The sequence below is a fragment of the Leptodactylus fuscus genome, chromosome 1, assembly GCF_031893055.1.
Source record: "Leptodactylus fuscus isolate aLepFus1 chromosome 1, aLepFus1.hap2, whole genome shotgun sequence".
Lineage (NCBI taxonomy): Eukaryota > Metazoa > Chordata > Amphibia > Anura > Leptodactylidae > Leptodactylus > Leptodactylus fuscus.
The window spans coordinates 121,437,336-121,452,119 of NC_134265.1; the positions used below are offsets into that span (position 1 = coordinate 121,437,336).

At 39.5% G+C, this 14,784-nt stretch overlaps 1 protein-coding gene across 4 annotated transcripts in view; it reads right to left on the reverse strand.

Annotated features, from left to right (window-relative positions):
* Window positions 1–587: 587 nt before the first annotated feature.
* Window positions 588–14,784, reverse strand: part of ANKRD13A (ankyrin repeat domain 13A) — a 29,494-nt gene continuing 15,297 nt past the window's right edge. For 3 of the 4 annotated variants that reach the window (XM_075276599.1, XM_075276598.1, XM_075276597.1), the window contains 12 exons: window positions 14,675–14,720; window positions 13,739–13,882; window positions 12,479–12,668; window positions 12,165–12,231; window positions 11,969–12,050; window positions 11,012–11,073; window positions 8,882–9,012; window positions 8,482–8,639; window positions 5,025–5,135; window positions 4,721–4,899; window positions 4,179–4,246; window positions 588–3,297 (listed from right to left, as the gene is read on the reverse strand). In XM_075276599.1, coding sequence (XP_075132700.1) covers window positions 3,102–3,297; window positions 4,179–4,246; window positions 4,721–4,899; window positions 5,025–5,135; window positions 8,482–8,639; window positions 8,882–9,012; window positions 11,012–11,073; window positions 11,969–12,050; window positions 12,165–12,231; window positions 12,479–12,668; window positions 13,739–13,882; window positions 14,675–14,720 — 1,434 coding nt within the window. In that variant the 3' untranslated portion in view covers window positions 588–3,101. The remainder of the gene's footprint in view (window positions 3,298–4,178; window positions 4,247–4,720; window positions 4,900–5,024; window positions 5,136–8,481; window positions 8,640–8,881; window positions 9,013–11,011; window positions 11,074–11,968; window positions 12,051–12,164; window positions 12,232–12,478; window positions 12,669–13,738; window positions 13,883–14,674; window positions 14,721–14,784) is intronic. The other variant, XM_075276600.1, reaches the window with a different exon arrangement.

Here is a 14,784-nt window from a genome sequence, read left to right on the forward strand (position 1 = left end):
ATATGAAGCAAAAATAAGCGGCACTCCGCAGCAAACCATGAAAATTGTGGGTTTATTGAAATATAAAATGTTGATTGAAAAAGGCTCTAGCAAAAAAAACATGTCTTGAGTTGAAACACAGCATTTTTTGTATGGGGCTAAACACCCACAATTTTCACTACTTTCTATGGAGTGCCATCTATTTTTGCAGATTGTGACTTAGTTGTACCTTGAGGGTGGCACAGTCTTTGTTTGGACATACCGTATATACTCTAGTATAAGCCGAAGTTTTCAGCACAGTTTTTGTTGTGAAAAAGCCCCCCTCGGCTTATACTCGGGTCAAGCAAAAAAAGTAAAAAAATTAAAAAAAAAATTCGGAGGGGGGAAGTCTATGACCAGTCGCAATAGTAATGTATACAATCTCCCATAAAATATTGAAAAAAAACAAGAGGCTTTAAAAAAAAATAAATTTCTAAATCCCTCCTTTCCCTAGAATACATAGAAAAGTAGAACATTACTGTGAAACACATACACATTAGGTATCCCTGTGTCTGAAAGTGCCCGGTCTACTGAATATAGGGTATCTGCAGTGCTCCTGTTCCGTCGGGAAGGGGTTAATAGGAGCACTGCAGATACCCTATATTCAGAAGACCGGGCACTTTCAGACACAGGGATACCCAATGTGTATGTGAATTCCAAGTAAGTGTGTGTGTGTGTGTACAAAAACCCCAGTCCTCAAGCTCAGGGAATGGGCAGACAGACAACCAAAAACACCCTCTCCCCTTTCCCAGCAACTACTGCACCCAAAAACTCCGACCATTTTAATTTTTGAAATTTTCCAGTAGCTGCTGCATTCCCCCCTCGGCTTATACTCGAATAAATAAGTTTTCCCCAGTTTTTTTTGTGGTAAAATTAGGGCCCTTGGCTTATATTCGGGTCGGCTTATACTCGAGTATATATGGTATATAGTTTGTGCATGTGTTTATATATTTTATATACACACATAAAAGTGTGTGTGTATTTTATTTTCAAATTTTAAAAACATTTGCATTTTTCACATTGTATTACAATAAACTAAAAAACGACCTGTGAAAACTCAGTTTTAAAGCTGAAGCCACACGTTTCAGGAAAGCTGTGCTTTTTGAGCCAAAGCCAAGAGTGGCTTTGGCTAAGGCCATACAATGCCTGATTTTTACAGTACCGGCAAAGTGAATGAAATTTTGCCTAACCTCACCCACTGCAGAAATGCCGTGTGTTAATTTTACCTGCGGAAAAACTGCGTTTTTCGCAGACTTAGGATTAGTTCACACGCAAATACGCGTGTGCATATTCCGTTGTGGCTGTCGCAACAGGATGCCGGTGCAGTGCATGGCATCCCATCGCAGCTTTCCGCTCCGGAATAGGCCCAAATGAATGGGCCTAGTCTGGAGCATGCTGCCGCGAAGCGGACGCTGCGGCTGATTCAGTCGCGGAATCCGCCTGAAGAAAGGGCAGCTCGTTTCTTTTTTCTGCTACCGGCATGTTGCCGCTAGCAGAAAAAAAGAACGCTAGCGGTCTCCATAGACCACCATTGTGAGGGGGCAGATTATGACGTGGATTCCATGCAAAAATCAGCCCCCTCTTGCTCTGTGTGAACGGGGCCTTATGGTTGTGTGTAAAGGAAAAATAAAAGATGCAAAAGAAAAGCAGAGAAAAACGTAAGCTTTTACCTATAGTGCTTTGTTAGCTGTGTTTCCATGGCTTTAGCCTTTAAAGGGAATGGGAAATATAAAAGGAAACATACATTGTTCTCCCTAAAGCTAAATCCATGTCTGCTGCTTAAAAATGCTTTATTCAGAAGGAGCAACATTACATTCACACTGAGTGAATAATCTGTGAAGTGCAGTTTCTTTTTTTGGATTATTGTTTGGTGAAGTGGTTGCCACTTAGAATCTTGCACCCGCTGTGTCAGCCATTTACAGTGCAGTTCCTATTGGTGTTTTTCATTGAGTAAGGAGACAGGTGCATGTTCACATTGCAGCAGCCCCACGGGGCCAAAACCCTGCCACTTGGCAATGATCGTACAATTATACAGTATAATCGTGCAATCACTGGCATGTCTCTAATAAATATATGAAAGCCAATATCTGCTAATGCACAAAGCATACTGTAACTGCATTAGAGACAGAAGCTAGGAGTTACAATTAAAGTAGACGATACATCTGTACACACACTGTGCAATTTTTAACTTATGGCTGGAGTTTTCCTTTAAACTTATTCCTTAATTGGAAAGCTGCAAATTAAATTTAAAAAAAAAGAGTCAGGAAACTTGTGACAAACGTTCAAAGTGTCAAGAAGTTTGATGAAAATATCTTCTCTATAGCACCACAAGAGTCAACTGGGAAAGGCAACTGTATTCATCCACATGATCTATTAGCTAGTGGAGCTTTTGCGAACGGTGAAGTCACACCTGAAGGTTTACAGGCTGCCTAAACTACAAAAATCTTGACTATTCGTTACCTAGGTACAAAATGAAGACTGTAAATTGTCCCAGATCCCTCTATACAGTCTGTGTGAGCTTACCTGGAAAGGTTTTTGTTCCATTTTTACAAAGTATTTGTTCTTTTATTTAGTTTCTACATAGCACTTGAATTGACTCTGTCAATCAACAAAAGATGTGGCAGCTACCAGTGCCAACCTCGGGTAAGCTCTAGTTGAATAAAAAGACTCACTAGGTGTACAGTATTTACATACCAGTGACACGCCACATGGGGGTCTTCACTGATCTGCATTCACTTGTACGGCATCTGTATTTATAAATTAAAAAAAGGACACTTCTGCTGTACTGCTTCCTGAAAAGGATAACCTGTAAAACAATTTATATCATTTACATCCTGAATATTAAATCTTGAGCACTAGTTAGACGTCAAAAAGGAGGAGGCAGAGTCCCTGGTTTGCAAGTCTTTAAAGCAACCAAAAATAATTAGAAATATCAAAAATGCACAGTTCTTTGGTAGATACAGAGTCTGTGGAGTGACCTAATGCCCTCACTCATGGCATCTTCACTGCTGGCATCAGAAAGGTGAAGGCTAGACCCGTATCATAAGAGGTTCCCAAGCCAGTGTGATTCTTTGTAATTCAGTTTATTTCTCTGTAAGGGAGAGCCGTAATATCTCTGCCAGCTCGGCCTCTTCTTGTTGACGCATCTTTTCCTGTTCTTCTTGTTCCTTGGCAGACAGTTCCATAGCAAATTGTAAGTCTTTGTCAAAACTCTGAGAATGGCTGCTAAGACTGGAGTGGGCACTTTGAGAGTTGGCAAGAAGGCTTTCCTGCAGAGCCCTAGTGGATATACATATGAAACATCTTAAAATCTTATAAAACAATTTGCTGTATATTAAACAGTTAAAACAGGAACGTATTTGATAGAATCTGTCCCTGCAGACTGGCATGGAGCTAAAATCCATGCTGCATTACTGGTCATGGCTCAGCAACACATCTGTATACAGCAGACACCATATATGGATACAAGTTCCATTTAACTGAATATGCACTAAAATGAAATAGATCCAATGCAAGTGCAATGATTTTCCGAAAAGTTTCCAAACTTGTTTAAAAAGGACCTTCGCCACCTCATTGCATCCTTCTATGGGTGTCGCTCCACTAATTTTTTCTCTAGCCAAGGGGGCGTTCACACTACCGTCGGTGTCCGACATGTAGTGTCCGCTCCTAGTGTCCGCTCAATATCTGTCACGGACACTAGGAGCGGACACTAGATGTGTCCATGACACCTGTCATTCACTTGAATGGGCATCGGGTGCGTTCTTTTGCACTAGGAGCGGACTCTACATGTCGGACACCGACGGTAGTGTGAACGCCCCCCAACAGTGCTGTGAATTTCATTATGTTAATTGTATGCTCTGCTGTCAGTTGGGCAGCCCCTGACTCCAGCCCAGGACCTCCCATCTGATAATACACTGATTAACATAATGGGTGAAACCTACAATGTAAACCAAGAGAGACAAGCTATATGCAAATTCTATAAAAAATAAAAAAAATAGAAATTTCCATTTTGGCCAGTTTCAGAACTTTCCATGAAGCTCCTGGCTACCTCATTGGTAGGGTAGGCAGTCTCCCCCTCCCCCCTTTCACATATTTATAACATTCTGTGGTTATGCTATAGAAAAGCCTGAATGTCAGTAGTCCTGACTGCGTTCATTTACCTTTCATACTGAGCATCAAACACCTGATTTGAAGAAATACTTCCATTTGAATGGCTTTGCGGTATTTGCTGTGAAAAAAAGGCAGATATGGCAATGAATATATAGTGTGGTAATGGTATTTCAGAGAAAACACTGGTAATATAGTTTACAGCAACTGGAGCACAGAAATCATGCCATGTAACAGTCAGCGGGAATTAGATTCTGCAGCATATTACTTAGGTAATCTACCGCTTGCCTCTTCCACAACTAGTACATCCGACTCATTAATACGAAACACAGCCTGTATTGAAAATATTAGTAAAGAGTTAAGACAACCCCTTACGGATTACAGACTGGGGAGTTTATTCCCCAGCCTTCAATAGCGTGCATTCACATAGAATAACATGCTTTGTTTACAATCCACTACTGAAAATTTATTTTTTTAAACAAAAACAGCGTCCTGCAGTTTCACACTTAGCAGAAGATGATACAACCCTCTACCACTATATGGCCAATTACTTTTCACCAAGTTTTCATTGTGTGCATATGTACATCTGACTGACCTGATTCCCACTGCACTCTAGAAGACTCTGCTGAATAGCAAACTGCATTATTTCATCATCTTCATCACGAATATGAAGGCTCCTTCCATTTTCCTGAATATGGTAGGAGGGTGGAATTTCAAAGACAGACTGATCAACTTCAAATTTAGGAGCAGCAGTGGCTGAAAGGATAGGAGGGACTGAGAAATCACACCATATTTTATTATATTATAATGATACATATTTCTATATACACACACACACACTTATTAGATATAACGACAATTAAAGATTTTCGAACAAGTTTTTGGCCATTAGCTTTCACCTTCATCTGGTGTTCCCCTTGGTGTAGTTGGAGAACTCTCCTCTGCAGTTGAGCAAGTGTTCACATTCCCAAATGTAATTCTTGCATTCAGAACATGAAATAAGGGGATTTCTGTGGGAAAACAAGGTCTTCAATTACATAAGGGTTTAACCATACAACATTAGAATATTATTTTCAGAGCAGATTCCAAATTAGAATCTGCAACAAACTAATGCGCGTAAATATGATTTTTCTAAAAATGATTTACACGTTACAAAAAAAATAACCACTGCAAGTGAACATGACATTAATAAAGTAATATCAGGGAACATTTTTTTATTCCCCCCCCCCCCTTCTCAGTTTTGAGTTTATATGCATTCTTAAACTTGATGTAAGTATTCTTTTTTTTTTTTTTTTTTTGATTCAAAGTTTATTGAACAAGAGCAAAGATAACAACAGATAGTATTGAAATCAAACTAGGGGAGAGGTGGAGGCGCAACTCACACCAGCATCCCAAGCAGCAAAGGAATCTGGAGTTCAATAAACATTTATAAAAAAAATTTCAAAACAACAACAGACACATATCTTGATGTAAGTATTCTTAACCCATTCCAATTAGTGAAATGTTTTGATTTTGACTTCCTTCCTCCCAAATGCAGGTGTACTTTATAGTTATACCATATTGAGGAATGTCTATTGCTTTTCATTCCATTTTTTTTTTTTTTTAATTTTTTTATCAGTGTTGAAACAGCGAAAAAACGGCAGTTCGGCACTTTTGACTTTTTTTTTTTTTTTCCTGCTATGGCGTTCACCACATGGAAAAAAATAAGATTCATAAGTTTGTAGAGCAGGCATTTTCTTACACAGGGATACCTAATGTGTATGTGTTTCTCAGTAATATATTACTTTTATATGTATTCTAGGTTCTTTTTTTTTTTTTTTTTTATTACAGTTTTATTAGCCCCCTAGGGGCTACAATACAACTGTGGACTATGATCACAGGCATTAGATTCAGGTCTCTGCCATCTTTAAAGACCCAGCATGCACCGTACCATTACAGCGATGTCGCGAAAGGCTACTTCTCAGTAAACCTGTGTCCTGAAGCTGCAACCACTCAAAAGGAAAAAAGAACAGCACTCTCCTCATACATACAGCAGAATTATATGTGCTCTAGCTTATTTTGTTGGGGTTAGTACATATTTTAAGGGGATAAGTGGATTAGAATATAATGACAGGTTATCAAACTTGGGGTTATTCTGTTTGGAAAAAAAAATACAGCTTAGTATCAACCCCATTATTATGTACATTTCTCTCTATATTATAAAAAGGAATGTCTGTCTGTCTGTTCTCTACTGCAAACCAAACGACTGGACCAATCTTCACCAAATTTGGTACAGAGATACTTCAGGTATCCAGGAAGGTTTAAGACGAAACTCCAACTCGCTCGGACGTACCGTTGCCGAGATACAGCATTCCAAACACAATGCCCCCCCTTAGCTAATACAAACCTGCAAGTCTTTCACTCATATTCCAACTGCAATACACACGGTCACTCCACATGCACAGTACAACACTTATATCCAAACTGAGATACACGTATCAGAGGATTAGATACACAGATCAGCACACAGTATCACACGCCAGAGGATTAGATACACGCGTCTGCACGTAGTCCCACACACAATACCACACGGGTGAGGATTAGATACGTGTGCCTGCACACAGTAGCACAAGCCAGAGAATTAGATACGCATCTCAGCACACAGTACCATATGGGGGACGATTAGATACGCGTGTTTGCAGACAGTACCACATGCCGTAGGATTAGATACACGCGTCTACCACAGTTCCACACGCCGTAGGATTAGATACGCGCCTCTTCACACAATACCACACGGGGAGGATTAGATACGTACATCTGCAGACAGTTCCACACGCCGTAGGATTAGATACGCACCTCTTCACACAATGCCACACGGGGAGGATTAGATACGTGCATCTGCACACAGTACCACATGACTGAGGGTTAGATATGCACGTCTGCACACAGTTCCACATGCTGAAGGATTAGATACGTGTGTCTGCACAAAGTACCACATGGGGAAGGATTAGCTACGCACCTCTTCACACAATACCACACCAACAAGGATTAGATACTTGCGTTTAAACACAGTACTACATGGAGAAGGATTAGATACAGCTTTACTCCAGGTATCCATAACTGATCACAGGTTTTTCACTGATATCCGAAATGAGATACACATAACGCTTATGGACATACACACAAACAACACACAAAATACACCAGTGCAAAATTGGACAATTCTTATGGGGCCACTACACAAACATAAAATGTAATATACCCGTGCGAAGCCGGGTCCTCCTGCTAGTACAGTATAAGAATGGACAGTGCAGAGATCTTTGCAATGAACTCTTTATACAAAGGCTTGTAACTGTGACTAAGGGGCATCCTCTACACCTAAAGGAAAAAAGGTTTTACCATAGTCACAGGTGGGGCTTCTTTACAGTAAGAGGAGTGAGATGGTGATATTAGATGCCCAATGTGATGGCAGATAACTTACTAAAGTTTAAAAAGGAAAGAAAAAAAAAAAAAAGTATCCAGATCTCTTTTGAAGGAAAAATAAATAAAATTACACATTATAGGAACTATAAAGTTTTTTGGATACAATGCTGACCCAGTGAATTTTTCCATGCAGTATTTGGAGTTGGTAAGGAAAGTTTCCCTCCAATGGTGCAATTGGTGTCAGCAATTGGTGGATTTTTTGCTTTTTTCTGGATCGGCTTGTGTGTTTACAGGTTGGACTTAATGGACATTTGTCTTTATCTAACTTTATACATTGTTACTGTTTTTACCTTGGACGATGCTGCCTTTGTTCAACATTTTAGGTCTTTCAAACCAGAAGCATTTTAGTAGGTTTCTAGAACAATTTAATTTAACACCTACAGTACACATTTAGCGTCTACCCCTGTAGACAGAGTATACATATTTACAGTGGGAAATTCACTTTAAAAGGGATGGCCTCTTAACATTTATTTTGAAAAGTATTTGGGCAAATGTGTATAACTTGCTGACATATAATTGTTTATAATTATTAAAAGATCAGTACCAATTTGTTATTTTAGAAGTCCCCCCCCCTACCCCTGAATGCTATAAGCGTCCTCTGCAGAGGCCCGACCCGAATAAGGCTGCTAAAAGGAGGGGTAAGAGAGCAAACATGTCCATCAGTTGTTTTTTTTTTTATTACAAATCATGTGGAAAACTAGTATGTGCACTGTTGGGGGGAATTTATTATTAGGTCAGTCTTGAGAATCTCAGCACCCCACTGAAGTCGAGGCCAGGGCTCCAGTCTATTCCAGCTCGTAATTCGAATAGAATAGGCACATTCAGAAAGCAAAAAAAATCTTTTCACTGTACAGCAACTGAACTTAACACCGTATATAGTATATAAAGTCGCACCTATTTTCACTGGAAAGCCAGGAGGAAATTGAAGTGTTATGAAGTCCCGGAGATGAGCAAAGTGAGAACTTGTCCTAGCCATTAGGTCTATGATAGGAGTGACTTGCTCAGCTAGTGAAAGAGGAAAATCTTCGCACATCCACAAAGTGCCTTTAAATCTGTTAATAAGTCACATGGTTTCTTCTGAATATAGTAATAAAAGCAGAATGAAGAGCACATACATAACATTTCCAGTAAGACATCCCTCACTCCACAGTGCAATGAACAAATGTAACATTTTGTGGAAGGACATCTATTGTACAAAATAGTTTTACAGAATAAATCAGTAGCTACAAGTTTGTATCCATTATTCACCAACAAAAACTTAAAGAATGTAGATTTTTCATCCACATCTACTTACTTCTGGGTTCTTATAGCTAATTCCTTTGGCCTTCCAATGTCCCTATTTTTAAGGTCAAAATCAGGGTCAAAGTATTCCTCTGGAGTGATAGCAGTTGGATTGTTGGCTGTTGCAAATTCTGTGGTAAGATCCTGAAAATTGCCAATAGTAGAAGTAAAATAAAAGGCATATTTATGTCTTTAATAAGATAGTGTCTACAAAGTCTACATAATGTCCTCTATTCTTCCACCTACCATTTTTTCCCACTTGCAAGCCATGTAGGTCATATTGGCCTGTGTGTGACATGACTAGAATACTTCCACATTCCCTTCCTTGAAACCATGTATCTCAAGCACTGTACATAAAATAGTTTTACTCCTCCTGCTCCCTCAAATCTCTATGCATTATATATGGCTTATGGAACAAGATTGCAGATTCAGTTACAGGGCCAGCTGACCCTACATCCTACTTCACCATGAAAGTGATTTACTGACCCATTGAAAAGAAGAAACTATGTACTAATTTTTATACACCAGTTAATCCTCCCCTACGCTGAGAAAAACAGCTGAAGGTTCGAATATGAAAAAGATTTTTTAAACAAATAAAAATGCAGAGATGGCAAGTAAAAGGGTAAGTTCGCATAGAGTTTTCTTGCAGAAGTATTTTTGTGGCCTATTTTTGAGTCCAAAAAAAACTTCAAAAAACACCTACCAACTCTCTCCATTCACTTCAGTAGGAGTCAGGCATATATTTTTTTTTAGATAAAGGTGAGTTTTTTTATTTTTTTTAATATATATCTTTTTGTAAAGTTTTTTTTTTTTTTTTAATTTAAAATATAGAATTTTTGCCTGGACAACCCATTTAAGTAGAGCCTGTCACATAAAAATGCTATTCTGTCTGTAGGCAGACAGTGATCACTGAGTAGGAGTACCCACTTGACAACTAAGCTACAAAGAACAGATATTTATAGATTTTCAGCTATAAACAAACACAAATACATGGTTTAAACATGGGAGTGACATCATTACGTACCAAAGTACCATATATACTCGAGTATAAGTCGACCCGAATATAAGCCAAGGCCCCTAATTTTACCACAAAAAAACTGGGAAAACTTATTGACTCGAGTATAAGCCAAGGGGGGGGGGGGGTTGGGGGTGCAGCAGCTACTGGAAAATTTCAAAAATTAAAATGGAAGGAATGTTTGGGTGCAGTAGATGTAGATGCTGGGGAAGGGGTGGGGGTGTTTTGGTTGTCTGTCTGCCCCTTCCCTGAGCTTGAGGACAGAGTGTTTCTCCCCCCCCCCCCCAATTGGAACTCAACCTGGCTGAATATAGGGTATCTGCAGTGCTCCTATTAATCCCTTCCCGACGGAATAGGAGCACTGCAGACCTTATATTCAGTAGACTGGGCACGTTCAGACACAGGGATACCTAATGTGTATGTTTCACAGTAATTTTCTACTTTGAGGGCAGGTTCACACCAGCATCCGATCTCCATTATGCAGGTTTCCATTTCCTGCCCGAGAAACTTGGCAGGAGACGCAAACCAGCAGGCAGTTTTCAAACCCATTCATGGGTTTGAAAAGTGTCCGCCGGTGAGCGTCTACTGCTCTCCACAGCGAAACGTTTGGGGTTTTTTTGGTTTTTTTTTTTAAACCAGACACAAAGTCAGACATGCAGGACTTTGCGTCCAGTAAAAAACGGGCGCTCACTGAATGTCGGTTTCAGTCTTCTGCTGACAGAAAATGGAAACCTGCATAACGGAGATCGGGTGCTGGTGTGAACCCGCCCTTATATGTATTCTAGGGAAAGAAGTGATTTACAACTTTTATTTTATTTTTCATTACATTTTTTTTTTTAAATGTACTCTACTGCCTCTACTCAGGCCAAAGGCCTACTGAGGCAGTAGAACAAGAGTTCCAGGGTTCCCAGCTGCCTACTGCAAAGGTGATAAACTGGGCTACGATGAAGTAGTGTGTATATACTTAAAGCAAAGAATGCACTGGTAAGCATATCAATGCCCAGATAACATCTTTAAAATTTAAATTGTAACAATAAAAAATGATGATGATAATAATAATAATAATAATAAAAAATAATAATAATTAAAAAAAAACAAAAAAAAAACAAAAAAAAAAACTCCACTTACCCCTTGTGCACCAAACTGGTGTTCTACAGTCCCTAGTAAGGATTCCAAGAAGTTTCTGTCCGCTAAGCGATGACACAGAATAAAGTATTATATTACAGTTCTATACATATTACACATAAAAATCATAAGCACTGTTAACTGCTATTAATACAAGAAAGGTAAGGGAGCGTTCACACTACTGTCGGTGTCCGACAGCTAGTGTCCGATGCTAATGTGCGGACATTAGCATCCGACACTAGCTGTCGGACACCGACGGTAGTGTGAACGCTCTCTTAGAGTTTGCCCCCAATTATACTTGCCATACATGAATAGCACAGGTGAGTAAGTAACTTTGCAATACATCTTATTATAGAAATGTGTACCCTTCCTCAAACAAAGTTACTATTTAACATATTAGTCTGTAGACGGGGAGGAAGCTGCTGGAAAATGCACACAAATAACTGCAGCTGCTAAACTCTATTAGGGCCCCTTCACACGGAGTATACGCTGGCTGATTCGGGACGTGTAAACGTTCCGAATCAGCGGCGTTTAAAACAGATCCATTTGCTTTCTATGGGAGCTGGCATACGTGCGCTCCCCATAGAAATGAATGAAAAAAGCAGTCCATTCAGTTCTATGGGGAGCGCACGTATGCCGGGTCCCATAGAAAGCAATGGGATCGGTTTTAAACGCCGCTGATTCGGAATGCATGCAGAAGACGGAAACCTGATAATGGAGAGCCTAACGCTGGTGTGAACCCAGCAATAGGGGATTGATATCTTGTGGACAACCCTTTTAACTGTACAGGATTGAAGGAGCGGTTACATAAGATTCAATCATATAAATTAAATAAACTTGATACTATTTTAGAAAAAAAAATTATATACTAAAGGCATATTACAGTAACCATTTTTCTTTTGGTTACAAAAATAAAAAAAAGGTACAAAAAGCCAAAACCATAGAAGAAAATTTTGCTACCTTTATACCGAGACTTTTCATCTTCTGTTAAATGTTCTGTCCGTGTTTTTGTGACAACATTTACATTGTTTGCAGAGTAAACCTAAAAGAAAAATGTTTTTTGTTTTTTAGAAAACTGAACTATGGAAAAGCATATGACTATCTACAGGATAACATGGCATATATGCACCAAACAACTAGTACACACAGGATTTACCTTTGCTTCATAACCACTAACTACTTCTGCTTTGTCAGTCCTCCAGCCCCAGAATCCAGATTTTGTTCTGAAAAGAGAGGAATTATTACAAAAGTAGCAATTACCAGTCAATGGTAAAATACTATTTATTTGAAACTAGGCTTCTGATTTATAGGATATGCACACGACCGTGTAAGTCTACCCAGGCTGTGATTAAATGGCACGGACAGGAGATGAATGATACCAGTGTGCCATCTGTGCACCCACGGCACCAAGCAAATAAAAAAGGGGGTCAAACTCAATTACAACTTGCATCCTACGTGGAGAGGAGTTACCTTTCAAAGGCAATTGAAGTTGTATCTAAGGAGGTGTTTATCACAGGTGAGGTGAGTCGCTTGCTAACTTCTCGCTCTGCTGGCTGCATGGAATCCAAAGTAATGCCCTCGATTTCCTGTGAGATGTCAAAGCGTTCCTTTGTGACTGTCTTGTCATCATGGTTGATCTCCATCAGCTCTGCCCAGTTATCTGTGGACATTGGAAGTCTGTTTGTTTCTTCACAGCATTAACTGGGAAATTAGATTTAAAAAGCTCTCAACATGAAAAGAAGCCTTATCCTTATAATGGTTTATCAGCCCTGAACGGCTTATCATAAAGCTTTAGATTATAAAATTATCTTCCAAATAAATTTTAGAACACATACCATACTAAAGTGTAAGGTGAGTATTCACCCAAGGCTGAATTAGGACATACTGAAATAAAAGTAGTGACCAACAATATGTGGTCTATGAGTTCTATGACAGCAATAATGTTAATATTCTGCTTAGGGTGGCTTTTCCAGCTGTATCCCTGTATATACAGAAGAAGAAAAATACACCTAAAAAAAAAAAAAAAAAAAAAAAAAAAAAAAACCCACACCCTACAGCCAAATATTTTCAAAACCAGACACCAAGGCCAACAAAACAACTCAAACAATACTTTCTCTTTAAAAGGAAAGAATCTGAGCTATGTGTTAGGGTTATTCGATGGGGAGTAAGATGTCCCAACAGGACACCTAGAACACACAAGAGTCCTGCATAACCTGCTAAGGGCTCGTTCACATCTGCGTTGCCCTCTCCGTTGTGCAGGTTTCCGTTTACTGCATAAAACAGAGCAGGATACGGAAACCTGCAGGACTCTCTCACCCATTCGTTTGAATGGGTGAGAAAGCTGTGCGGCGGTGAGCGTTTTAGGCTCTCCGCCGCGAAACCGGGTTTTTAAATCCGGACACAGAGTTGGACATGCAGTACTCTGTGTCCGGATTAAAAAAAATCCGGTTTCGCGGCGGAGAGCATAAAACGCTCACCGCCGCACCCGGTCTGTGCTTTGCGTCTTCTGGCATGCAGAAGACGGAAAGCACAGAACGGAAGGCTGAACGCAGGTGTGAACCTAGCGTAACACAGGATGAATGATAGCTTTCAGTCTATCAGTGTGTACACAAAAGGCGGTCAGCAGGGAGGGTTCTGACCATCTCTTCTAGGAGCCCAATCAGAATTTATTCTGCTCTTTTATCAAAAGAGAATGTAACAAAAACATGCACAGAATATGTTAGATCTCACCTTCTTCTTTAAAAATAAAGCTATGCTTTCCTCGGATCCAGCTCATATTTTCAAATCCCAACAGGGTTGCATCGACACGAAGCTTGGCACCACTCTTCCATATCCGACAAATATCACTGGGACACACCCTTGACAACAATGGAACTACAAGACACGGGACAAATAAGTCTACATTTTGGACTATGCATATATTTTGAAGTAAAAAGGTTATATTCTAGGCAACAATTCAGTATCAGTGTTCCGGACATACAATTCTTGCTTTTCCTCACAAAAAATCCTGGTATGGAAGAAGTCTGTATTTTTTAAATAATAATTATTTATTATTATTATTATTTATAGTAAAATTCTGACTTGCTTGCAAACACCAGAAAAGGGGGTTTACTGCATATTTCTTATGTTTATTGAATGCAATAATAAAATCTGTATGCAGTAAGCTCCCCATAGTGGTTTTGAAAGGTAAACAGAAATTGCTCATCTAACCTAACCTACGCACCAAGGCACAGAATTCTGAACACAGTAAAGTTGAGTTCACATGGGGGTTTTTTGGTCCAAATTTTGACGCGGAATCCACCTCCAAAAAACCGCTCCATTTAACTTCAATGGGAGCCATTCACTTTTTTCTTCAAGCGTTTTTTTTTCCCCATTCGCAGATAAAAGCAGCGAGCTGCTCTATCTTGCCGTGGATTCCGCGGGCATCCTCAGTGCGACACTCCCTCCCAACTAAGCCCATTCATTTGGACCTAATCCGGAGTGGAATGCCGTGACTGGATTCCGGTGCATTGCACCGATATCCAGTTGCGGCGTTTTTTGGAGCGGTTTCGGAGTCAAAATCCGCTTAAAAAAAAAAAAACCTCTGAACTCAGCTTAAAGCTAAGCCAAAAGACACACAATGACCTACATGAGAGATTTAGAGTTTTACATAGAGTATCTGCTTACCCCAGCTTGTGAACTCCCACTTCATTTCCACATAAAAATCAGAAGCCTGACAAAAAAAAGGAAAAAAATAAATAAATATCAAAAATATATATATATATAAAAAATGAGTT